This window comes from Haemorhous mexicanus, chromosome 1 (assembly GCF_027477595.1).
Source record: "Haemorhous mexicanus isolate bHaeMex1 chromosome 1, bHaeMex1.pri, whole genome shotgun sequence".
Lineage (NCBI taxonomy): Eukaryota > Metazoa > Chordata > Aves > Passeriformes > Fringillidae > Haemorhous > Haemorhous mexicanus.
Window position 1 is genome coordinate 56,282,117 of NC_082341.1, and position 25,398 is coordinate 56,307,514.

A 25,398-nucleotide genomic window follows, 5' to 3' on the forward strand; every position below is an offset into this window, starting at 1 on the left:
CCAGCTCCTCTCTCAAATTTCCAGGTCCTCTCTCAAATAAACAGCAATAATTCACATTGTGGGACTGGGGCCTTACTTCATTTATATTTACAGATGGGCTCCAAGCAGACCATGTGGGGAGCAAGATCAGCCACTCCACTGAGCACCCTGAGCAGGACAGGTCCCTTTGTGCCTGCCATGCCAGTGGCACCCCTCCTGGGGGTCTGCCATGGGTCTGATGCTGGAGGGTGCTGACAAAAGAACCGAGCCCATCTTGGACAGCAAACATAATGCCACTTTGAGGAAGCTGAGTCACCTTCACTGCTGTTCCCACACCCTGCCTTTGGCAATTGCAAGGCCCCTCTTTCTTGCCAGACCAATGCCTGGTATGAACACCCCTTATCAAATGCTGCTGCAGAAGTATTGCCCCAGTCAGCAGCCCTAGGACAAGAAGGAACAAGGCCATTTGTGCTGAGTTACTGCTGCAATGTGTCTCGGTGACGGTGAAGCCCTTCCATGTTCAGTGCTGTAGGAGGTATGTGGGTTTGTCCCAGATGCCATGGTAGGTGGTCCAGCTGTGGCTGTGAGCCTCCTCAGGGCACATTATCTTTTTCTGGCTCCCTTGTACATTTCTGATATGGTCTGATGTAATGATTGGGCATTCATTCCCCAAAGGCTAGCTTTGTTGTTTTCCTGGGTCAAGGTCAGGAGTGCCAAAGGGCAAGGCTTGCTTAGAGCTGCTGCTAATAATGATGCAGCCTATGAAAGAGACTTGTATTCCTCTCCTATCTTTTAATAGCAATTTTCTATATCTTATCTTAATCTGCCGTATCCTGTGCAGGCAGATAGGGAGGTTAAACTGCAGCTGTGTTTCTTTGGCTGTCTTCTATTCTTGCACCCTCTGTCACTTTTCTGTTTATTTGAAGTTGACTGCACTGAACTCAGTGGAATTTCTGAATGCTCATCCTTCCCAAACACCCACGCTTTTCTATACTTATACCATTCTTCATTTTAAGTTTCTCTCTTTTGGTGCTTTGAAAGTGGGATTTAGCAAGTCAGGATCCTAACCCCTCTGGGGTAAATGCAGAGGCATTGCTCTGCCTCTGTCAGATACAGACAACAGCAGTTTCCCGTCTGATAAGGACTTTAAAATCTACAAGCTGCTTTCTGGTCTTCAGAGGAGGGGCATAGATGTACAATGTATGTTTCAATTTCCTTCTTGATGCTAATTATTCTTCAGAGCAATACTAACTTATCTAGAATCTTATCGAGCCAGCTGATTTCAAAGCTAGGGGGAAGAAAATCATGTGCCAAAAGAGCAAATATTTATTTAATTACTTTTATTAAAATAAAAATATCATGCATTAATACGCATTAGACATTTCTGAGAACCAGTAATATGAAGATTAAGACTACATAATTTCTGCATAAAATAGGGTGAGCTGGTAAAACATGCAGCCTATGTACTGGAAGGGTCTGGATGGAAAGATGAAAATGAGAAAGGTGCTATTGTGGCTTTTTTTTTCTGTGTACAAAATTAATCTATAAAGACAAAAATTATTTCATTTACTAATTGTGATACCAGGGACCTATCCAGGCTGAATGCATACTGACAAATCCAGCTCCTCTCTTCTTTACTGTCTTGCCAATGCAGTGTATTTTGCTCTGTTATGTTGAATACCCTGCAGTTCCTTCAATCTTTGTCAGCCACATGTTCCACCAGTTGGATATTACACACCAATACTCAGGGTACACTGGGTCTTCATTTGGCTGCCCTTGCTAACACAATTTCTCTTCCTGCCTAGTATAGTACAACAATTCAAGTCATCAGTGTGACTCTGGTTGAGACTTATTTTGCCTTAGCTATGCACTTTGGAAATGGCCAACACTATGGCTTCATGAGCCACATGGATCAGCCTTTGAGGGCTGCTCTTTGAGTCTGCTCTTGTCATGGAAGTTAACTGGGAACCCGGCACATAAAAGAGCACCTTTTTTAGGCCCTGATAAGCAGCACCTGGGCTTTCATATTGCACTTCTACTGGTCACAAAGGTTGCCTGTATTATTGCTCATATTATGAAACTCCAGCAGTGTGCATGCAGAGAGCCAAAGAGTCTTGAAGAGAGGAAAGAGTGCTGTTACTAGCTTCACAAAGCTCTGGATAAATCCCCAAGGTGACAAATTTTACCAGAAAAAAAAAAAAAATCTAAGTCCATCAATAAAGAACCCTTACTGTGAGTTCTCCTCTGGCTACAAGCTACAAGCTAGCCACTGCTTTTTGTTCCCCCCAAATACAACAGTATATTACAATAAAAGTCCTCCAAAAATTAAAAACAATTAAAAAGAATAATATACACCTCATTTTTTCATCGCTCATATACAAACAATCTTTGATCAACAGTATAAACCATTAAACCATATAAAAGTCAAAAGTTTCTTATTTTACAAATAGTGCTTTCATCGTTGAGTAACTTTACAATGCTCTGAGGGTACCATCTGTATCTGTGGATATATTGCTTGACAGTTTATTAAAACCAAGTCATCACACCTTATATTCGGTTGATTGCATCAATACAAAGCAGCCTAAAATGGGCAATGGATCCATAGGATCTCTGATTATTGTGAGAGATTTTCAAAAATCACTCAACATTAGCCTTGTTTTATACTTTCAGTGTAATCAATTGAAACATCCCATTAATTTCAAGGAGAATACTATTAGGAATGTAGGATTAAAAAGGGAACGTAGGTATGTGAGCCAAGCCTCCTACCATTGTAGACAACTACTTTGATTATTCCCTTTAATAAAATATGAGGATAACATTGATGGTGGTTGCAAATGCACACTCTCCAGCTAGCTTATGGGAGGCAAGGAGAAGAGTCTGGATAAATTCCAGCCTAACTGGAAATGATGTACTGTATTGGCTGCGTAGGAACAACACTTTCTACCAGTCCAGTTGTTAGAGGCATTTTTGATTTCCGTTTTTTTTCCTTTTGATTTCCATTTTTTTTCCTTTTGATTTCTGCTTTTCACCTTATTAATCAGAAAAATCCATTACTTTAAAGTGAGACATTGAAAGAGACCACAGGACCTGTGCTGCTGCACGTACAGACAGCCCCATCTGCACCATATTAGAAGATGACAGCAAAGTTGATGAAGCACCAGCCCCAAATCTTGGCTGAAGGTGTTCAGCATTCTGAATGCTGACTTCATCAGTGCAACAAGTGCTGTGTCTGTTGCCAGGTAGGTCTTCAGTTGCCAATTTTTTTCCCTTGGGAAACCCATTTTTGGATGCTGTTGAGGGCTTAGCTTGGCCACTAACTGTGGGACAGCCAGCTAGGGCTGCACTTTTCTCTGCCTGCATAAAAAGAGGGGCTTGCACCAACCCGCAATTCTCAGTCCACATGGCCATGGTGATAGAGGTGGTGATCTGCCTAGAACAGACATCAAATATAGGCAGGAGACATGGCAGAAAGCAAAGCATATCATGGAAGCTCTGTGATTTCAACTCCCCTGCATAATTAAAGTAATACATAACCAAAAGTGTTACTGTTTTAAAGCCTCACTGCCTGCCTACACACTTCCTCACACAAAGAAGTTATTTTGTCATGCCTCATCTTCACATCATCGTATTTTTTCCTGATACTGAGCCAAAATATCGTTTATTTGCTTCTTTTTTCTTGGCTGTGTCTCTGTTTAGATATTTCAGTAATTGCAATACAAAGTAGAGGTTGTAGGTTTGGCCCTGAAGCGATACATGGTCCTGATATTCAGTTTGGTTTTCTATGGACAGGCCTCACCCTCCTGCCAAGCTCTCTTTGCTCAGTGGAGGTCTGACCCTGCCCCAATGAAGGGTGCAGCTCTGCAGCTCTTCTCTATGAAAAGAGGCTGTGGAAGTGGTGATCAATACCTTATTCCTTTAAAGCAAGAAAACAAGACGTTACATCTTTGGTTCTAGTGCAGCCCATTTGACAAGCTACTTGGAGGTGTCAAGTTTTTCTTTTGTATAAACTTTTTTTTTCTATTTTTTTTTTTATTATTTAAAAAGGCTTCTTGAAAGTTGTATGTCAGAACAAAGAGGGAACACTTATAAGAAGAAAGCTACAAAATGGGATCCCGATATAAAAATTTGAACCAGTGGTGATAAAACATTACAAAGCAGTCTTGCTAAGTGTTCTACACAGAGTTTGACTTTACATGAGTATACAGCTTCCATCAAGAAGGAGGACAGAGGTACATTTTCATACTTTGTCCTAATTCATGTGTTTTCTCATGGAGAAACTTTGGGGGCAACAATGGCCAGAGTACTATAACTGCTCATTTGACAGGCAGTGGTCATACTAACAGAAAATGTGGAACCCTGAATGTGAAAAACGAGTGCTTGTCTGGAAATGCAAAATTTCTTCTTGACACCCTGGAGCACCCGCAGACAGACCAAGAACACCCCAGGCACCTTGTGAGAGGATTTCTTCAAGCTGTTTGGTGTCCTGTGACATTGCTGTAACCCTAACTACATCCCCCGGGGAAGAGAAGAGATACCCCCCATAGCACAAATGCCACGTACATTGGTTTTCACACAAGCAATCTCTGCAACCCCCTTCATATCAAGCTGGGCTCAGGGACAGGAGCACCTGTACCTGCAGGAACAGTCAGTGGTCTCAGTGATGTCCCTGTTTAAACTCAGTAGCTGTCTCAGGTATGGACTGGTCAGCTGCAGCCCTTCCTCTCCCTATACAAGTCCCTTCCCTTCAAACAAACTGCAGGACCACATTTCCTACTGCCAGGGCAGGCTTTCAGTCGTGGTGAGGTTGGTGGGATGGGGCATCACCCTGAGGCATTCCAGAAACCACCATCTGTTTCCAACTGCTCTCTCTAAAAAAGCTTACTTCAGTGTTGACTGTCAGCTGGGAACAGCAGCAAGCCCCTGGCCTCTGGATGAATTTACTCAACAAAATCAATTGCAACATGAAGAAAATTTCCCAGATCAACTCCCTTTGCAGCAGAAGAAAACAACCCAAGGCCCATAATGAAATCAAGTGCACTGACATTGCAGACAGTCACTGGAAAAGATCAAAGTAAGATGAAGACTCTTAACTTACATTTTCATACACTTAGAAGTTATGGAAAGTTCTAAATTATTATTGCAAAAGGAGTTCTGTAATAACTACAGCTTTATGATAGATGCTAAGGACTAACTTGTGTTTTATTTGGTCTTCCATGAGAAATACAGTAAAAAGGGAAATTTTATCTTTCTCAAGTGGTGAGACTGTTAGCTTTCAGAAGAGGCTTTGGAATGCTACATTTCCCTATTTAGCTGTGTCTTTAAAATCAGCCTTTTCTACCCACACCTACAGCTGACCTTTCAAGTTATTTCTGGATGTTGATTAATGCTGCTTAACCATGGTCTCCTGTATGAGCACACACAATCTGCTGGGGTCTCCTTGCTGTTTGATGTTCAGTGAGCTGCAATGGGAAAACCAGGGCATTTCTGTTGCTCCCTTGTCTTTTGTTTTGTTTGGTTTTTTTAATCCTGGTGGAAATGATTTGGTATAGTGCTATTATCTGTTACTGGTGAGCATCACCCTGCATAGCACCTGTGCTTCTAGCCCCAGACATTCGCTGCACAGACCCATCTGCTCCCAGTGACACTGTATCTGCCCCTGCAGGCACTACCTAGTTTTTATTTTTTGCTGGCTTTTGAATCATTACTGAGCTGCCAACTTACAAATCATGGCTTACAAGATGCCATTTACCAGAAATACTGCACAATATAGAGTTGATCCCACCAATCTGGAATCTACATTCGTATCAAGAGTTTGTGGTCCTACATCCTCTTTCCTACTTTTTCATCAAAAACATCACATTCAAAGAGAGATGTTTTTTCAAACTTAGATTGCTTAATTTTTAGATGAACCTCCTTGTTTCTAGCAATGAATTGCTCCTGAATTGTTTTAAAAGGGTAAGCATTAACCTCTATTCATGCTACATAATGCTGGTGATACATAATGCTATTTCTCAGTGGCTTTCTTGTTTTAGCTAACAGCTAAACAGATTAAAATCAGTAAATTCCTTTGTGCAGTAGTGTTTGAAAGATTCTGTGGGAGAATATGCACTATGTGATTTTCTAGTGTTCTGCTTGGAGACATAACATCATCAGCAAATTGAAAAATTATCTGTGAATTCTGTTAAGATCTTTTTTTAGTTTTATGTACATTTCTGCCAGGGCAGTGGGTGGGGAAAAGCAGCACTGCCTGTGTGCACATGCTGCACATGTGTGAGAGCAACACAACAAATCTGCTCCCAGGAATGCAAGGAGAAATCTGCTGCTAATTGGACGTGGGAACTGAATTTTGGTTACTGTTTTAAATAAAAGCCACTGAGAATCCAAGTAAAACATTGCATCTTCCACAGTGCTGTGTCTGGGACTTGGTCATGGTGAGACACATCTACCAAACAGAACAATCTCTGGATTCTGACCCAACACGCCACTTCACCCTGTACTGTAGTGGGACTCATGAGCTGTACATACACAAACTGCTAATGCATGTTACTTAAAAAAGGGCTCATTTCACATGACTGAAGGTCTCCTTTCCTCAGTAAATCTGTAAAAACAGTGCTCTAAGGATTTGCTGCTTGATGCTGGACTTCAGATGCAATACCTAAACTGAAACACATAATGATGTATTCTAAACACAGCAGCAGCATAAATTTGACTGTTTCTTGCTACTTAATATAGACTACAGATCCTCTCCAAGTCAGCTGCTTATGCTACCCTCAAGCAAGTTGCCAACATTCAACTAGTTAAGGGCCTTTGTCCCCAAATGAGAATTTGCTTTCTGATCTAGTCGTGTGATTGAAATAGCACTGCCAAGCTGCTGGTGGGATGCATCTAAAGGACTGACTAAATTCACACTTTAGGCACTTTATTCCTCCTACTTTCATAAGAAATGTTAGTGATGGAATAATTTTATGGGTCACTGGAAAGAGTAGCTGCTTTTGCTGCTGTGACTGATTTATACTGTCAAGCCAAAATCTTAGCCTTGCCTTGCCCGCCTATACCACACTAAGAACCAGAAGATGATGCTACATATTTCAAAGGAGCAGTAAGTAACCCTGTGCTTCAGAAGAGAGAGCTAATATTTTCCATCACTCTAGATTATTCTTTCTTTCCTTAATTCATTCTCACAGCTCCTCCTGCATTGCCAGAATAGCAACCCCAAAGGGACATGTAACCAGCCCTAGCCTCCGCCCCATCGTGGGACAACCATTGGTAGTATTTTGCCTTGAAGTGAGTGAAATATACTACTTAGATAGTACCCCTTTTCTTTGCCAAATGTATAAGGGAAAATTATTTCTGCTTTGAGTCCCTTTAAAATGGGAAATAAAGCTGCTCGGCCAGAACTACCTGTGTTTCTTGCCTTAGTCAAGTTTAATTGAGTATAGTTCTTCCAGTCTGTCTTGTGAGTGCTCCAATTTGCCACTATTTGCATTTCCTTGACATTTAACTGAAGTCTGTTAAACATTATCTGACACTTCACTTTTCAGTTATGGCAACACCTTTAACAGTTTTGTTGAAGAAGAAAGGCATTTTGACAACTTGACAGCTGCAAAAGGGATCAGAACACAAAAAAGTCTTGGGTTTGACCATCAGAAAACAGACCAGTGAGCACTTTATAATCATGTATAGGTGACTTGGAGGCGTGTTCCTCTTGTCAGTTTGTAGCAGTAGTGGTCAGCAGGTGATGAATGCATTGTGCCATTTTGCTCCTTGTGCTAGTTCTCCCCAGACCAATCCACTCCATACTGCCCTGGGCAGAATCACCCACACGTCCCTCAGATGCACTTCTCACCTTTGGGCCAACAGGCAGTATATGGAGCCAATTTGTAGAAAATCTGGTGGTTTGGAATAACAGTTTCAGTTCCAGGAGATTTGGAACATAATTCTTTTCCCTGCTGGTGATCTGAGCAACACTTAGCAGTACAAGCATCTGATCTTGTAAAAGATCCAAAACTTCTGTTAGAAACATTTATAAAAATACAGAATGTAGAAAGGAATTTGACTGTACAATGTGTACAGTTCTCGAGTTCATCCCAGAGTGGCTTTTTACCATGCTACCATTTGAAAATGAAAGGAATGCATTCATATTTCTTCAGTCCAGGAAGATCCTGCTCCATCCCAACATGCATCTGAGCGCAGGCTATGGTCCTCGGTTATTACATGGAAATGGGCAAGGAAAGACCCAAACTACCATCAGACAGGCTTTGCACTTTCAAAGCCCCATGCTGAAAAGCAGAGGTGCTTTTTGATGCATTGTAGTGGCCATTTGCTCTGAGCCAGAGTCCACTCTTGCAGCAGTCAACAGTTCACTTATCCAGCTTGCCCTGCTGCAAGAAGAAACTCTCAATGGTCATGCTGAGGCTTCAATGTATTCACTTTTTGGTGCCGCTACCCTCAAGTACTCTGGGTTTTCTGCTGCAGGAACTTTCAAGAGACCATTAGATTTGGTTTCCTTCGGTAAGAAGTCCTGCTGGTAGTCAGGATTGTCCAGGTTTATTTGGTGGTTGCCCGCCTGTATCCAGTAGGGAGAGCTCTCAAAGACTGTCTTGGTCAGGGGAGACTGGTTGGTGTTGAGATACTCTGGGTTGTCCACAGCTGTGCTGTGTGAATTCTGGTAGCTGGAGTCTGTGGGAACATTTGAGTTTGCTGTGAGAGAGAAGTTGTTGTAGATTGGATTCTGGACTGCTGAGGCAGATGCTTTCTTGGGCACCAATTGGTTTACATACTCTAGAATAAAAAGAAAATCAAAATGAGAAGGAATGAAAAGGAAGATATAAAATTAATGCAGACATTTGTGTCACTTGACATTTAGTTTCAACCCAGCTGCCTCTTGGTCTTTGCACATGGCACGTCTCTGAATTTCCCAGAGTGGAAAAGGGCCAAAGGCAGGGACTGCCACTCTGGGGCACCAAACATGCTGCCCTGAGGTTCACCTTCAAGAATTTTGTTTGCCAACCAGCAGAAAGATGGCTTGGACCATGAGACAGTGAGATAGCTACTGCTGATTTTAGTGGCGCGTGGGTGGCTGTGTCCCAGATAGTGTTCTGAAATGGCAGTTTAGGAGGTTAGCTGCCAGAAGCTGTTTCCCTGGAACAAATGTTTAGAGATGAGGAAAATGCCTAGAAAATACAGGACTGGCAGTAACAGTGACTCCACATTTCACATCAGTGCTATTCCTCGCAGGGCCTTTCACCCTTTTTAGCTATGGCATATTCTTGGAATGGTTGGTTGGGATTTTTTAAGGACACAAAGCATCATCACTGCATTATCCAGCCCCATCTCCCTCAGTGCTCACTGGCACTCTCTCTGACCGCCTACACTGTAAGTCCATGTGAAAGCATGAACTGCCTTCTGTGGATTAAGTTCTGAAAGCAATGAAACAGCCATAAAGCTCTTTATAGTGTTGAAATGGTAAAAAAAATGAAAACAAATTCTTAGAGGCTATTTTCTCAAGTAGAAAGCTTTAAACATATAACCACGCATGCAAACTCCCTGCCTAGATGGCACACATGGCTAACATAAGGAATCTGGCTCACGAGGGAACTGAAATGAGAAATAGTTAGAAGCAGGCAGATAGAGGCTAGGAAAATGGTATGTGAACAATTTTCCACTCCCATTTACTGAGCCAAAAGGGTAGAAAGCATTTGAATTGCTTCATTTCTACCGAAAAGGAAGGAAAATGATTATATTTGCAAGCAAAGGGCTTGTGAATGAGTGTCCACGGGATGGAAAAACAGGAAAAGTACTCACCTGGGGCTGGTAGGAAGCTGTCATCTAAGCTGTCCTCCAAGAAAGCGCCTGTTGGGTCAGAGCTATACCTCTGGACAAAGCTGTCTTCCCGCACAGGGTGTCCCTGCTAGGATGAAAGTGGAGAAAAACAATATTAAAGGGACTGATTTGTAGAAGCTGATCCGCATAGGAGGATTTACTCCATTATTAAAGGTCATTCTACTTACCCCGTTCCTGTCAATGCAGGTTGTAGCAGAGTTGTTGCTGGTAGCACTCTTAAAAGACAGAGAAAGAAAAGACAGACATTATGAGAAGCAGTTCACTCATAGAATTTCATGCCATATTTCCACAGTGGAAAATTTTCATACCAATGAACTCAAGAGAGGAGTGCGAGACGTTGAAGGGCTGTTGAAAAAGCCCTGGTGTGGCACGAGGTACTCATCTGCATCCACTATATCCTCCATGTCCTCCTCCTCCATCAGGGTGCGATAAAACTTGGAGTCCGTGGGGCTGGGCAGGTGCATCCTATCATCTCCCTGTTGAAAAAGTCAGCATGAGACGAGACTTGCAGACTCCTTTCAAGCCCTCATATTCCCCTTCTCTCTGAGACAACGTAATTTTACAAGAGGCACAAGATGCAAAATCTTGATTCACAGACTCACAGAATATTCTGAGTTGGAAGGGACCCACAAGGCAAGTCCAATGTTTAAGTAAATGGCCCATTAAGAGATACCTGTGTTTAACCAAATTTACCTAGAGTTTAGGGGAACCTAGGCCTGCAATCTCAGTCCATGTGCATCTTGAAGAGGATCAAACTCTGTTTTCCTCTCATTGACTGTTTCTGGTCCTAGACTGAGACCAGTACTAAGAAAATAGTGACCAATCTTGACATTTTGTTTGTGGCTCTAGCTGAATGAGTTAAAACCTGGAAAGCAACAATAAATCTGGCCTTCAGTTATCCGTATCATATGTTCTCATATGCATTACTAGTTACTTTGGGCCTCAGATGAAATGCCCATCAGAGGTCTTCCCACCACTGTGTCTAGTACCTGTATAACAAGATAGCGTGGAGGGTCACGGGCCATTTTTGAGAATTCAGCTATCAGCTCACGAAACTTGGGACGGCTGTCTGCATCAATCATCCAGCCTGCAGGAAAAGCAATGCACAAACAAAATTGTCTTGGTGATCAAACACAGAGTTTACAATAAATATAACAGCAAAAAAGCAGCGCCATGTGTGTAGCAAAGAAAGGAGCTACCCCTAAGGGACCACCATAAAAAGTTGATTCACCAGCCGCGGGTGTGCATTTCTGCGTTTAAAATGCAGATCTTGGCAGTTTTGGGAAGACGGAAATAAAACACCACAATGGAAAAGTTTCAGGCTGAGTCTATCTCCACCTAGGCAGGTATGTCCCACCTGAGGGATAATCCCAATTAGTTTGCTTTGAAAAGAGCTCTTGAAGGAGAGGAAGCAAACTGACACCAGTGGGTGCCTGCAGAGGTACCAGGATTTGACTGTCTGACAGTCACTGGACTGCTTCATGAAGTCCTGGGAAGCCTACAGCAGAAGCCTCCCTCTGTACCAGATGTCTTCTAAAATACAAAACATCCTCACTGGAGACATATTGAAAGATTACTGCAACTAAGCTGTATTTAATTAGTAAACTGACTTCAACAAAAGTAAGTCCTTACAGCTTAGTTTGGATCAATGCTAGAAGAGATTTCAAATATAGATACTGGAGGTTTTACATGTGATATTAGTTAGGAAACCCACATTTTCTGTAATCAACTAACAGATGAGCTGATCTAGAAACTCTTGCGTTTAAAATAAAAATAATAAAGGTCAAGCTTAGTATGTCTAGAGGAACTCAGAAGAAAGCCTATCTATATTAATGGGAAGATGAAGTGGTAATATGCTTTTTGAAATCTGCATTAGACAAAGACATCCACATTAGACAAAATCTCATAATTTCCAGTGACTTTTTACCATGCTAGAAATATCATTCCCCACTAATTAAAAAAAAAAAAATGCATCTTGCTATTAGCCAAAACTGAGTAGCTGTTCTTGCAGGAGTAGAATCTACTGTTTCTGACTTTATCTCTAAGTTGCCTATATTTAAATGCTAGATTTTAAATTTAAAAATTAGTAATTATTTTACAATAACTTTGAACATTTCACATTATATTTTCTGATTATAAAAGAGGTGACTGGGAATCCTGAATTCCTTTAGATAAAATGGCACAGCTTCAATAGGGCCTGCACTGTAGCCTGCAAACATGAGGTGACCAGAGCAGCAAAACATATGCAACTGAGCCCTGTGCCAGGAGGAAGGCTCAGCCCCCAGATCGTCACGCTCTTGCATTTAAATTCAGTGTAATGGCATGGAAAGGATCGGGACACTCCATTGGCTGTGTTTTGCAAGCAACAGGCACCAGATTAGATGCCTGGCAAAATGCCTCCTTTCTACATCTGGACTGACCCTAAGGAAAGATAGGAGCTGAGGTGTCAGTAGGGTTCAGAATCTCCTCTGAGGAGGAGTTTCTAAGACATTGCTTTGGGGTCTGGGCACCTCCCAGGCTAGGTGCACACTTCTGGATGCAGTTCCTGTTGCCCTCTGAGCACAGGATCAGGCTCACCTTGTGTGATGCTTGTCCCACCACAGGAATATGTGTGTGCTCTCTAGGATTCCCCAAAACTGCTGCACTATGGAATGTTCATGGTAGCATGGCTCCTATTTCAGGAACAGGTACATGTTGCTCCAGTGAGAAGGTCTTAAATGCCACCTAGTGGGCTGCTTATCACATCCTCACAGCAGTGAGCAGGGATGTGGCAGTCACGGCCTAGCGATGTGCAGGAAGCCAGGCAGTAATCTGACATTTAGTAGATGATATAGATGGAAAGAGGGTTTGAGGTTCAGAAACCCTTTGACGTGCCCTAAAACAGCCAAAAAGTGATCAGAAACCCTCTGCTCTTGAGCTACTATACTGCAACAGCTGCATGCCAAAAAGGGACCAGCCAAAAATGAGGAAGAAATTTGAAAAGGAAGGCTGAATCCTCATGTGTATCTAACATTATGATTGTGCCTGCTCTCCTGACAGTCCTTTAGTAAAAATACACCTGTGTGCTTGCAGCGAGAAGCACATTACTGAATCAAGGGGGAGCTTGGAGGAGAAAGCAGTGCTGATTTTATTTCCCAGACATACAAAACCAGAGTATCAGGCAAAGTGGTTGGTGTCATGCTAATTTATAGTGCCTGACCATATTGGTTTAAAATAATTGACATATCAGTCAGTAGTGTGAATAGTGAAAAAAACATTAGTTGGTTGAATGAGTGACTCATGAAGCCTGTGCTCCCGTGCTCCTAGGTAAAGCTCAAGGTGTGGGAACACACTCTGGTGTTACCACTCTTTTCACACAACCCTGTTTCTGTGCCATTAAGAGGAAGGCAGCATAAAATGCAACTGAGTTACTTATTCAACTCAGATTGTGAGCAGCCACAAGCCCAGGTGTGAACTCACATTTGACCATGATCATGTACACGTCGATGGTACAGATGGGCGGCTGCGGCAAACGCTCGCCCTTCTCCAGCACAGAGGAGATCTCACTGGCAGGGATCCCTTCATACGGCTTGGAACCAAATGTCATCAGCTCCCAAACTGTCACACCTGCAGAGTGGGAAGAGAAGATCATGAGAGAAACTGCCAGGAGGTGGACTGCTCAGCCTGGGTGTAGAAGGGTGGTGAGAAGAGACAGGTCCCCTGGAAGCACTGTTTTGCCAGAACCCCAGCCTGAGAAACCATTTTCTGCCATGATTTTATAAAGAGATTAATATAATGCTTTGAAATAATCCTGCTTCCATTTAAGGTTTTGCTTTCTTCCTTCTTTTTTTTTTTTTTTTTTTTTTTTAATCTACAAACTTCCTGGCCCCACAGAAAGGAAATGCAGGTTACTGTGTCCCAACTCCAACACAGTAAGTGGTTTTAAAAATGGAAGTTCTCTTTTTGTTTAAAAACAATCTCTCTGGAGACGAGCAAAAGCAGTTTTTGAAAGATGTGTAAACCAGCTGCCTAAGCGTCATTTGCTGACATACCAGGGACTCCTGTGATGTAGCTGTTGTGATTGTCCAGTAGCTTAGGATACAAAACAAGATTTTGGATGCCAAGATCCATAAATGGATTAAGAGGACCAAAGGCTGTACTGTTTCAAAAAGGACATAGGATCTGACCATCTGCATTAAATATTTTCCAGGAATATAAGAGCCCATGGGGGAGGAAATTTTGCAATAGGTTGCTCTGAAAAGTTTCCTTTCTGCTCCTTTCTTTCAAGCTGGCTTTATGAACTATACCAAATACAAAATAAATTCTCTAAGGAGGTTATCACACTGCTTCCCTTTTAGCATTGTCCTCAGTACGAGGACAGCATAAGCATTTTAGGCCTCAGCAGTGTTACACTGGTTGACACCAACTGATAGTGTGGCCAGTGATTTTAAGTCCTCCTAGTTATCTCCATTGCCAGCTCCATTATATTTCCTCTGAAGCTGCTGAAGAAAAACTTTAACAGAACTTCAGAAAATAGACCAGAGTCTCCTACCTGCGGCCCCTTTCAGGGGAGGGCTTATTACCCAAAGCATATTCTGTGAAACATCTTACACCTCACTCACATGCAGTTTCACGGGGATTTTAATTTGTTGAACAGGTGATTTGGGCACTGTGTTTATATATTTGATCTCTTGCTCTTCTCACAATGCAAAGTAAAAAGGCCAGTATAGAGTCACCAGCAAATAATGAAATTTTCCAACCCATCTGCAATAACTGTAACTACTTTTAAACTCACCATAACTCCAGACATCACTTTGATGAGTGTAAATCCGGTGTAAAATTGACTCCAATGCCATCCATTTAATAGGAACCTAGGAAAATTCACAACGAATCCTTAAGATTGGGTCCTAATCCTGACCCAAAATTTATCAGGGATATTTACCACCAGGTGGTGTGCAAATCAATAGTTTGGTTGCAGAAGGGAAAAAAAACCCAAAAATAGCCAACAGAACCAGCTGAATGGTAGAACAGGCAACTTTTGAGTTCCCCTTTATTATTTTCATATGTTGTGAAGAACCTGGAAACGTGGAATACTAGGTGTATCAGAAATGTCTCTTACTAAACAGTTTTACAATATTTTAAACAGCCAAATAACTACTTTTTAGCCTTCTATCAGAACAGGACACAAATCCAGTCTTAAACTACATGACTGATCTACACTCATATGGTTTCTATTTATGGCCTCTGCAATATTTGCAAGCAGCTTCTCTTTAATTTCTCAGCAGGACACATTCTCTCTATCAGCACGCAGTACAACACAAAAGCATGTTGAACCAAGTCTGACAGGTCTTTCTTCTGCCATAAATATACAACATTCCCTTTCTCTTTATAAGCTGCACAGTCTTATTGGTGTTGGCTACACTGATGAATTTTCCCAGACATTCTGGGTGGGAATTTCAAAAGCATTTGCTGCTCTGCTACCTCTGCTCCCACTGCAGTCCCACTGGCCTGATGCTGCTTTGGCTGATTTCAGAGGACTTCCACAGGCTTCAAAGGCAGCACGCTGAGATGGCAGCTGAGAGCTTTGAAAAACAAACTCTCTTTCCCCCCCCTCTTTGTTTGAGGCTTGTGTGCAAGCACAAACACCAGCAATTGTGCAGTAGTTCACTGTGCAGCGTGCTTTACCTTGCCTCCCTCAGCATGATATTCCTTCTCGTCAGCACCGAGCAGCTTTGCCAGCCCGAAGTCCGTGATTTTCACGTGTTGAGGAGTCTTAACAAGGACGTTCCTGGCAGCAAGGTCACGGTGCACCAGGCGCCGCTCCTCCAGATAGTTCATTCCCTGCAAAGTAACACACTGCTGGTCAGGTCTCACTGGTACACTCAAGTCACCAAACCTCAGCTGCTTTGTGGCAACTACAGACACCACCATAAACACGGGGTAAGTTATCCCACCTGCACTCTCCATTTACATGGTGTTTATTGCAGGGTGAGGATGAGGGTTACTATTGTAACATTATTGACTGTTGCTATTACCCTGCAGGAACCTTCTTGTAGGTCCAGGCACTGGTGAAGTAGTGAAGGAAAAAGACGCAGCAGTGGGTAGAGCAGATAGTAGCAGGGGATCTGGTTCCTTTGGCACTTAGTTCAAGAAATACAAAATCAGGATGGAACGTACAAATAAAGGGACGAAGTCTTCTTTCGGCTGCACTTGTGCAAACCCAGTGAGTTCAGGAAAGCACAGTACAGAGTTTAACTATCCCCTGCCATTATGTACACACACAAACCCTACAGAGAGTATTTAGAGAATTACTCAAAATTGTTCATATTGTGTTTTATTACAGGCAGCGTACTGTGCCTTCTTCCTGCTAACAATGAGGCAGTCCACTGCAAAGGTAAAATGGGGGGAAAACAAAATAAATCATTCTAAGTCTGAACTCAGAGCTGCATCCATTTTCCAGTTCTCTTTGAAAAAGGCAAGTTCTTCTAGTTTCACTGCCTCCCATGATTAGGCTGGATTTGCCATAGCATACGTGCATTTTTGGTACGACTGCCTCTGAAGGAAGAATATAACTAATTGTGCTGGTTTGACTTCTAAAGCATAAATTTAACAGCTGTGTTTCTGACCACAGAGATTACTCCCCTTTCCCTCAACACCAGTCTCTTGGTATATGAAATCAAAAAGTTCATGATTTCCAAGTTTCCTGCAATATCTTTTCCAAAACCCACTATTATTCCCAGTCCTTGCATTTCTTCTCGGGGCAGCTTATGCGTTTGTATTTTTATGAAGAGAATTGATTAAAAAAATCCTTTTAACCTACAAAGTTAGCACCGAAATGATCGTGTTGATGTGATGGCAGAAGACTGGAGGGAATAATTGCTTTCCATCCTCCACCCGCTTCCTAAGCCCACTTTAAAGCTGGACCACCATCGAATCCTCCTTCCAAGTCCCTCAGCAGAACTTCACCCATGCACTGCTAATGTTGCCAAAACAAACCACCCAAACAAACTGGCACAGTGCCACTACGAGCGTGCACTGAATCACACAAATAGATCTTTAGCAAGCAGAGCTCTCGGAACAAAAACTTCTGAGCTGCTGACAGAAAACAGACTATCTTAAAAAAAAAAAAAAAATTGCATAATCTAGCCCCAGTAGACAAAAAACGTCCTGCTAAAACTGACTTGCTGCAGAGGCTACTAAGACTCAGAGCTGCTGAAAGGCAGAATATCAGTGTCACACTAAGCTGTTTAGGGTGCTGATGGCTGAAGGCTCATGCACGTGCATAACCATACACTGAAAAGGTTGAACTGCTGGCTTAGAAAGTTCAGCACATCTTTAATTGTGTGCAGGTCTGGAGTTTAATCCATTTTTCATCACTAAGCATGAGACCATTGTGTTCAAAGAGTTCCTTCACAGCGTTTCTGCACGTGCAGTGTTTATGCTATCATAACATCTTGCCTGGAAGAGAGGACTCCATACCTCAGGAAAAGATAATGTTTGTAAAAGATGCAAAGAAAACTTATTTCAAAGCTGTGAAAACAGTAATGAAAATAAGCTTCCCAGGGAACTTGCCTCCTGCTGATTAGTCACCAGACCTGTATTTGTTTCAATTCTTTTTTCCGCTCATAAGTAAATTTTTAAAGTGTCAGAGAATGTTCAAAAATCTGGCATAACTTTATCAGAGTAGTAACACCAGACACATTGGTGGGAAAAAGCTGTGCATAAGATTTATGAGTGCTTTGAGGAGAACTTCAATGTGGAGCAGCACAAAAGAGTATGTTGAAGGTCAGGCATCACTGGCGAAGGTAGAAGTTGCTATGGGCAAATGTTGAACTGCCATAAAAAAATCAAACGAAAGCAAACAATTGTGAATGGCAACCTTTCGGGCAAGCAATGCCCTAAGGACCCACTTGGGGATGAATTTTGCCACTTTAAAAATTAACAAGGAGAAGAAGGAGGAGGAGGAGGAGGGAAATCTAGCCTCCAGTTCACCCTCCAAAGAGACTGAAACTAGGATAGAGCAGTAATTGATATTAAACAAGAAAGCAAAAGAGTCACAAAAAAAAAAGCAACTCACATCCCAGGTGGACACATAAATTAGATTTCACTTGTTGTGGAGCAAAATGTAAAAAAAGTACACTGTGAAAAATGTGCTCTATAGACATTTGGTGGATACATTTCTGAGGTCCTCAGCATGTTTCCTGAAAGCAAACCACGGCTGGGCGAGCCTGGCATGTACACAAGGCCTCAAGGGACCGATAAGTTTTTAAGTGTGTGGTTTTCCTGCAGACCAGCATTCCTGAAATAAATAGCATTAAAGCAACCATGCTGTGTGGACACTGCCATCTCATATGACAAATCTCCAACAAATGGCAGTTATTTTTTTGCTGGTTTTGCATTGTTTTTCCATGTTTGTAAATAGCTAACCACCATCCAAACACAGCATATTGGGCTAGAGGCTGAATTGCAGGTCCTTTGCTGCTCTTTGGCAAACAGAACCAGGTGTGATAATGAGCCTTTTATGGCCATTGCAGTTAGATTGCAGACCCCAGCTCAGCATCTGTGAATTACAGAATAGCTCTGGGGTGCCCGAATGCCTTTTGGTGAAAGCCAGCCTGATCAAGGACGGAGCTGGTATTCAGTAGTCAGCAGTTCTGATCCCTGGCCTCAGAGATTTCAGCATGAAACTCTCCAAAGCACACAAGAAGATGTATTCAACATCACTGTCCTGTGACACAGCCTGAAGAAATCCACTGATGGAAGCAGCATTTTGCTATGGAAATTGACAAATTCTTCTATTGCCTTCCCTGCTTGTCTGTGCTGCATCACATTTTCATCACATTATCCTTTCGATACCGGATGCTTGGTTTGGACATAAATGCCTAGGTGATAATATTAAACTGCCTAGAAGCATTTTGAATAGTTAATGTTTGCCCAACAGCAAGAAAATAGTAAATTGTTCAAGAAAAAGTAACTGCTTACTGCCATGTATAAGATACCTATGATCCAGGTGGTGAAACAGAAAGATTTGCAGAGACAGGTAATTATGTGCTGTCAGATCTCTGAGTTTTAGCTAATCTGGAGTTCTGCTCTGCTCACCTTTGCAATCTGCACACACCAGTTGAGGAGGTACTGAGAGCCGATGTTGTCCTTGTGCTCCCGGATGTAATCCAGGAGGCAGCCGTAAGGCATCAGCTGGGTGATGAGCTGAACAGTTGAAGTGAGGCAGATTCCCAGCAAGCGACACACATGAGGATTGTCAACACTAGCCATCACATAAGCTTCCTGAGAAGAAAGGCAAAAAAAGAAATGTGAAGCACTCCCTTTGGCATGACATGAATATTTAGAGGCAGTTTAAAATAAGTTGGTCATCCAAGAACTTGCTAAAACACTATATGCAAACTCTGTGCCTCATATCACATACAAAATACACATATTTCCCTCTCTGTGGACTGACTGTTTTCCATTCAGTGGAATGTCCAGATTTTGAACACCAAATCATCACTGACATGCTACAGAAGAGCCAGTCTCTCACTACTGTACACCAAGCAAACATTGGACATCAGATCCTGGGAGATTCAAACCTACAGACCAAGCAGGAATTAACAAATTTAACACCAACTGGAAGCTGACGGGATTTCATAATTTTGAGCACCTAATTGAAAGGGCAACACATTTTATGAACATGTGCCATATGGCTTTTTTCTCCACAGACCTTTTAAGGAAACTGACTGGAAATCAGTATTTTTGAGAATTCTGCTCCCCTGACAAGGCTGGTATATAACCCAGAGAGTCAAAGCTGTCATCTAGAACGTGACTGACAGTCTCATTCTTTAAGAGACCATGTTCTTCTTGACCGTGCTGTTCTTCATTCCATGTCAAACCAAATAGATTAAAAATCACTTCACTGCTTTAGAAGCTTGAATGCTTTTCTTTAAGTAACAATGGTGAAAATACTGCCCTCAATTGAAAAAGCTGGTTTAGACTGATATAGCAATGTAAATTATACTAGAAAGGTACTTGGAATGTGGGAGCCCAAGCATTACAGACCCTTTGGTCAAATGGAATTTTGGTTTAGTTTCATAAATATGTGAAAAACTCTTTTTTCAGATATGGATACACCCCGTGTAGCTTTAGGGTGTATACAACATCCTAAATCTAAATCCTAAATCCTATATACAACACCCAAGATACCTCCTCTTCTTTTATTCTTCTGTGGGAAGGGAACGACCCCTTCAGAGACTGGTTCAAATACATTATTTAATATGATCATGGGTAAAAATTCCTGATCTCATGGTTTTTGTATGCAAAAACTACTTATAGATTGAAATTTGAGATCTGTATTTATACTCAAATCCACTGTTGAATGCCAGCTCAAAGAATGGATTCCAGGGGGAAAAAATTAGAGCTGCAGTTGTTTGGTTTCTTTAACTAACTTTGTGTCTGATTTACAGTATGTCATTTTTAGATATTTTAAAAGTGATTTGATTGAAAAGTAACACAAGGGGAAATGAATGGGAATTTTTCCATTCAGTGAGCAGGTCAGCATCTTGATTCAGCATCTGGAGGAACACCTGCTAATCACCCCTTGGCAATTCAGGCTAGCAGTCCCCCAAAGCCTAAAATCATAGTGAAGACATGAATAGTGCAAGGGAAAGAGAAAATCTGCTCTTTCTAAGAGCTTATGAAAATAAATACCATAGCACTTTACTCATCATCTAGCAAACAGATGTCACATAGCTCCATAGCTGGTGAGAACTATTATTAAGGCAATGACGTTCAAGAAATAAGCAACCCCAATTCTTAAGCAATACTTTCTGGCCTCTGTGTTGTTGCTTAATGGGCCAGCCTAAGCAAAACATGATGTAATGCAGCCTCTTTTGAGGTACTACTTCTGCATTTGGTATCCTTGTTTTGGAGCCCTCAGAATGGAAATAGGCTCCGGGCAGACAGGTTAAATAGGATCTCCACCAGAATTAGTAAGAGCTTGTCAACCTACTGCATGATGTGGGCAAACCACTGAAAAACAGCCCTCTGCCATGGATAGCACTGATTGTGCTCAAGGAAAGATAAAGCAGGAACACAATCTGCTATTCAGCTTGTATATATTTGTGGCATCATTTGTTAGAGATTCTTGCAAATTTGTTATCCAATACTCAGACATAAGGAGAGACCAAAACAACTTCATTTCCCTATGCTTCCAAACTGAGCCATTGCAATGATGAAGGATTCTTTGCTTCCTGCTGGGATTCAGATCCATATTGTATTCATTTTGGCAGGGCAGGGTGGGGGGAAGACTGCAGAGCTGGAGCTGTTCTCACTGCCCATCTGCTGCACAGCCCCCGTGGGGCTGACCTGGGGGCTGAGCACCAGGACACTGCGGGAGCAGGGTGGGCGTTTGGGCCACAGCCTCGGAGAGCATCCAAGTGTTGACGGCCTCTTGCATTTGATACTGCAGAGGAAAACAGGCCTCCTCCTTGCAGAAAGCAGAACAGAGCTATTGTGTGGTTGTGGGTCCCTCTAAGTAGCCCAAGACATTAAAGTGGGTCTTTGTTTCAACTGTTTATCTTGGAAATCTCTTCGGGTGCGCTCTGACCTGCTCCAAGTATGCTTGGTATTTAACAACAACCTTCTCAATTAACCCTACCCTAATAAAGTCGGCCAGAGCTTGCCTGGATTACAAGAGCTAAAGCTGCTGTGCTTGTTCTATACCTAGTGTGATCGTGTAAGACAAATCATCTTTAATTAGACATTATTATCTTTGAGGTTCCAGTGACCTTGGAAAATTGGTTGTGTAGCAAAAATCTGTTTTGAGAAGTGCTTTTGGAGTCATCCCTCTGGCTTCTTTCACTAGCTTTGTATTTTTTCCAAAAATTTAGTTCTGAAATACTAGAGTTCCACCAACCAAATTATCTAAAAATTAACAGGATTGGAAAAGCAAAAGCTTTTTGGTAAACATCCTAATTCAAAGGAAAAGAAAATGTGGGGATTTGCCACAGAAATTTCTTTTAGAAGAGAATGCACTTTGATACCACTCAAGAGCACACAGTCCCTGCATCTACTACCCTGTCCAGTGATCTTGATCTGCTGAAGGAAGGATGAAGTACAGTAGGCTTGTTGACTAACCCTTCCTCCAGTATACATGCCTTCAGGAATTTAATGCAGTTAAGTCCAAAGCATCTTTTGTGAACACTGTTTTATGTTCCTCATCAATGTGAAGAGCAAACTGTGGGGCAGAGCTCTGAGCAGGCAGCTGAGCAACATCTCTACCAGCTTCTCAATGCAGGGAATGCCAGTGAAGGGAGAGAGCACAGGCATGTGAGGGGCAGGAATGAGGGCCACATAGGTAGGGACCTAGGGAAGGGCTGAGACTTGTCTGGAGTCTAACTAAACTAAACTAAAACCAGAATGGATATTGCTTCCTGTATGGATTTGGAGATGGACCACCAATTATTCTGCACTGCTGCAATATGCCTATCAAATCACATGGTGCATAACACACAATCTGCAGAAGCAGAGTAATGTTTATTCAGGGTGACTTGAAAAATCCAGTGAGCTTTATTATCGTCAGTAGCACAGTGGTGGTTTGTTCACAGACATTTATCCTGAGACTTCTCACTACAAGGATGGGCTTTTTGTTAAGATCTTCACCAGACTCAGCCATCTGAGATGAACCTTTCTACCTGAGGTGTCATTTGCTGGCCAAAACTGCAGTAAAAACAAAAAAAACCCTTCTAAATTCAGTCCCTACCAAAATAAAAAAAATAAAATCCACAATTTTCCTCATGGCTGAAGGACTTGTGTGCTTGATTAACAGCACCATCAATTCCAGACAAACAGGTCCATTTGGGACATACCAGGGACAGGACAGAAAAACATACAGACAAACAAACTCTTCTTGTTGCTTAAGACTGAACCGCAGCATGGGAAATCTGAAGTTACACTGAACTTCTGAGTGCTCCTCTCCTCACTCAGCAGTCTCCTTTCCTTGTACACAAATTTATATATCCTTGGTGCTGCATGTTCCATGGCTTTGGATCTAGTTAAGGTTTTCATAAACTTCAGGTTCAGGAAACTTTGTATTTAGGACTCTGGCTCACTCATTGTAAACTCAAACATTTATGAACTCCTAAATCAGTGTCCCATAGCATTTTCTCCTGTTTTCTGAAGCTATGAGCTATATCCAAACAATAAAATACAAATCCCAAGCTTCTGTCAGAAGGTGAGATAATTTCTTGCATTCTATGGAAGAGAAATCAGAAGCTGACATTTAAAAGTTTTATTTTGGATTTATAGTTAACTTAATTCTATTTAATCAAGCAACTAGTTTATGACAATCTGCAGGATGCATAAATCATTAGGTCTGTTGTTATTTGGCTTAGTTGTACCACCATAATGACAATGAAGGCCACAGCTTAAGGCCTGAAATATCAGAATAAAAAAAAAAAGAATTAGTTGTAAATTTATGGTCCTAACTACTCCTTAGGTGCTACCCCACGAGTATAAAATCTGTATTGGGATTGGGCTCATGAGAGACACAAAAGCACTTCACAGACTGGGCTGCAAAGTACAGAACTTCTAGATGGACAATTGAGCTTAGGATGCAAAATATTTCTTCCCACACAAATTCCTGAAACCCCTCTAGTTGTTAGAGAAGAAAATCCACAGACCACTGGCAACTTGAGAAAACAAACATGAAAACTCACATCAAGTATTTCCTTGTTGGCTTTTGGTGATGTAGCCTCTCTCAACTCTTTAATAGCAACAGGAATTTTAACCTTCTCTCCTTCTGGGATCCAAAGTCCCTATCAAAAAGAAGTACACAAAGTTATTCACTCTCATACCTAACAGGTTAATTCTCGCAGTTACATATATATTTTATATCTTCTGAGTAGACTTAGATATTCTGAGCAATGGAAAGACATGGCAGACAACAAAAATATGCAAAAAATGTGTCTTGTGGGTATTACCAAATTCCTGTTAATGGGGTGGTACTTCTTTTTCAGTCACCTCTACCATACTCTCTTGAAAAAAACATGTTCACTACTATGCCTGTGTAAATAGCCCAAGAGATGCATAAAGAGCATCATTTGTGGATGGAAATGTAACTAATTAGAGCTTCACAGCAACTGCATGTGCAAAACTGTGCCACTTCCAATTTATAAATCATGGGATGAAAATAATTAGCATTTTCTCATTAAAACCAGATGGCACCTATGCTGTACAAAACAATCCAGTCCTAAACATGCAGTGGTAGGGAAGTCTATGCCCCACTGGTGCAGTGCTCTACATCTAAAGTGTCAGGAGGCCATTCAAGTGGCAGGTCAGCAGTGTGGCACTGGGAGGACATGCTCCTGAAACCCCCAGCAGTGCAGGTGCTTTACATCTTTTTGTGCCCCTGAAGTTCCTAATCATAGCTGGAAGCCTGATTCAGAATACAGGGCTTTACAAAGAAATATAGGAATTGATAGTTAATGGAAAAGCCTGAAACACATATCCTGAATAAAAGGAGGAACTTAATGAAGAAGCACAGAGGATAAACAAACACCAAGAGAAAAATTAACTTGTGAACCTACACAACTGAAGGTGTGCAGACACTTTCACACATCTGAATCAGTTCTAATAGAAGAATGATTGAACATTATAAAAAGAAGATCCCAGATGACACAGAAAAATGGTTTTGCACTGAGCTAACCACAATGCATTTCTTTTTCTTCTTAATATTTACAGTGGGGTGTATCTGACTGTGGTAGTTTTTAAGTCATGATCTTTGTTCTCCAGGATCAGCAGTGTGACTTTGGCAAGGTTTTATTTAAACCTTCTGTTAACCAGTTTCTAACAAAACTAATGATGATTGAGTAACCTCTCTACCCTTCAATAGATAGATACACGCTATAAAATCTAGTTTAAAAAAATATCTACACAATGATTGAAGCTCCCAGTTCTTGCTTTGTTTGGGCAGCTTCTGCAGGAGGGAGCAGGATGAAAAGGGGAACAGAAAAACAATGATCTTACCTTATAAACAGTGCCAAAAGCTCCAGAGCCTAAAACTTTGACCTTTTTAAATTCTGTTTCCTTTAGAATTCTCAGATGAGCCTGGTTTGGTGCCTCCCCACTGGGTGTCAGTGGTTCAACAAGCTGGTGCAGAGAGAAGATGGTGTTAGGTTACATAGTCTGGAAGGTTGACCACTTTGGGGAAGCAAATAAATCCTTCCTTTAAAATAATGAGCATTTGATTCCGTGTGAAGTTTTTGGGAGGATAATTCTGCTCTGACTTGCAGGAATAAATACCAGCCCCAAAAATCAAGCATGGAGTGGCAGCTGCCATTTTGAAGGAGAATGAAGGAATACCTCTTCTCAAATGGAGGCTATGACTTCAAAGCCTTCAAACACACAGCATGAAAAATCATGTAATTACCTCAGATGCTAAAGGAGATTATTTTTGTTTTGAACTTGTGAATAAATTATTAAAATGTTTAAAATAATGGGCAAGAATCACCTGCAACCTTTCATGTCTGCTCTTGTTTAACTGGATAAAATTCCCATGGTACCAGTAGGTCCCTCAGATCATGCAGCGTACAAGCAGCAATTGAAACT

General features: G+C 41.7%; 1 protein-coding gene across 2 annotated transcripts in view; it reads right to left on the reverse strand.

Annotated features, from left to right (window-relative positions):
* Positions 1 to 1,304: 1,304 nt before the first annotated feature.
* EGFR (epidermal growth factor receptor) overlaps positions 1,305 to 25,398 on the reverse strand; it is a 156,761-nt gene continuing 132,667 nt past the window's right edge. The window contains exons 18-28 of one of the 2 annotated variants that reach the window (XM_059850076.1): positions 24,817 to 24,939; positions 23,508 to 23,606; positions 18,901 to 19,086; positions 15,487 to 15,642; positions 14,597 to 14,672; positions 13,282 to 13,428; positions 10,812 to 10,909; positions 10,131 to 10,298; positions 9,990 to 10,037; positions 9,784 to 9,886; positions 1,305 to 8,760 (exon numbers count right to left, since the gene is read on the reverse strand). In XM_059850076.1, coding sequence (XP_059706059.1) covers positions 8,384 to 8,760; positions 9,784 to 9,886; positions 9,990 to 10,037; positions 10,131 to 10,298; positions 10,812 to 10,909; positions 13,282 to 13,428; positions 14,597 to 14,672; positions 15,487 to 15,642; positions 18,901 to 19,086; positions 23,508 to 23,606; positions 24,817 to 24,939 — 1,581 coding nt within the window. In that variant the 3' untranslated portion in view covers positions 1,305 to 8,383. Of the gene's footprint in view, positions 8,761 to 9,783; positions 9,890 to 9,989; positions 10,038 to 10,130; positions 10,299 to 10,811; positions 10,910 to 13,281; positions 13,429 to 14,596; positions 14,673 to 15,486; positions 15,643 to 18,900; positions 19,087 to 23,507; positions 23,607 to 24,816; positions 24,940 to 25,398 lie in introns of both variants that reach the window. The other variant, XM_059850067.1, reaches the window with a different exon arrangement.